Source organism: Bison bison, unplaced genomic scaffold (genome assembly GCF_000754665.1).
Source record: "Bison bison bison isolate TAMUID 2011002044 unplaced genomic scaffold, Bison_UMD1.0 scf7180017864248, whole genome shotgun sequence".
Taxonomy (NCBI): Eukaryota; Metazoa; Chordata; class Mammalia; order Artiodactyla; family Bovidae; genus Bison; species Bison bison.
The window spans coordinates 155,906-156,837 of record NW_011494820.1 but is presented as its reverse complement, the minus strand read 5'-3'; the positions used below and the strand labels follow the sequence as shown (position 1 = coordinate 156,837).

The following is a 932-nucleotide window of genomic DNA, read 5'->3' as shown; positions in this document are numbered from 1 at the left end:
CTGTGCCCACGTCAGCCCCGGTGGGCACCCGTCTCCTCTGTGTCTTGTGCAGCTTCTGTCTGTCGCCCACGTGCTCACCTGCCAAACTCTCTGTTCAGTGTCCCCATGTCTGGGTTCTGCTCTCCAGTCAGGTGACCTCCGCGGTTAGCCTCATGTGTGGATGGAATTCCCACCTTGTTCCCCTCCCCTGCCTGTCCTAATGCAGTCCACACTTCCCCCATATCTCCACAGCTTCTAGTCAGGATCTGGGGGTCGTGGCCCTGCCCTGGGAGTCTAAGCAGATCCCTGCTTTCCCACCTCAGTGGCTGGAGGGACACGGGATTGCCTGTGGGCTTCCTGGGTGGAAGTCAGCATGCGAATCCCCTGGGTCAGATCCAGGGTCCCTTTTGCAGCCCCCACTGCATTCCCTCCTCTCCCTTAGAGTAGACCCCGGCCCATGACCCTACTCCCACTCCGATCCTCCAGAGGAGCCTGAGGCAGTGGGTCCTGTGGGCAGGTGAGGCAGGCCTGGTTAAGGCCCTCAGGGGGTCTGACTGGATTTGGGGTGCCAGTCTCCTGTCTGGGTGACTGGGCCTCAGGCTTGGGGATGGCCTTCCCTCTCCCCTTCACCCCGATCCCCGCTCCGCAGCCCCACAGGTGGTGTTCCGGAAGCCGCTGCAGAGCCTGCAGGCTGAGGAGGGTCCCTCGGCCAGCCTGCGGTGTGAGCTTTCCGAGCCTGGGGCCGCTGTCGTCTGGAGTAAGGGGGGCCTGGAGGTGCAGGCCGATGGGCGCCGGGAGCCACGGCAGCAGGGCCACGTGGCAGAGCTGGTGCTGAGGGGTCTGCGCCGGGAGGACACGGGAGAGTACACCTGCAGCTGCGGCTCCCAGGCCACTAGCGCCACCCTGTCCGTCACAGGTGGGCACCCAGCGGCCCCACACATGGGGGGGGGGTG

At 65.1% G+C, this 932-nt stretch overlaps 1 protein-coding gene across 1 annotated transcript in view; it reads left to right on the top strand.

The window, feature by feature from the left end:
• Nucleotides 1–932, top strand: part of OBSCN (obscurin, cytoskeletal calmodulin and titin-interacting RhoGEF) — a 225,824-nt gene that overhangs the window by 171,788 nt on the left and 53,104 nt on the right. The window contains exon 58 of the mRNA XM_010847289.1: nt 629–895. Coding sequence (XP_010845591.1) covers nt 629–895 — 267 coding nt within the window. The remainder of the gene's footprint in view (nt 1–628; nt 896–932) is intronic.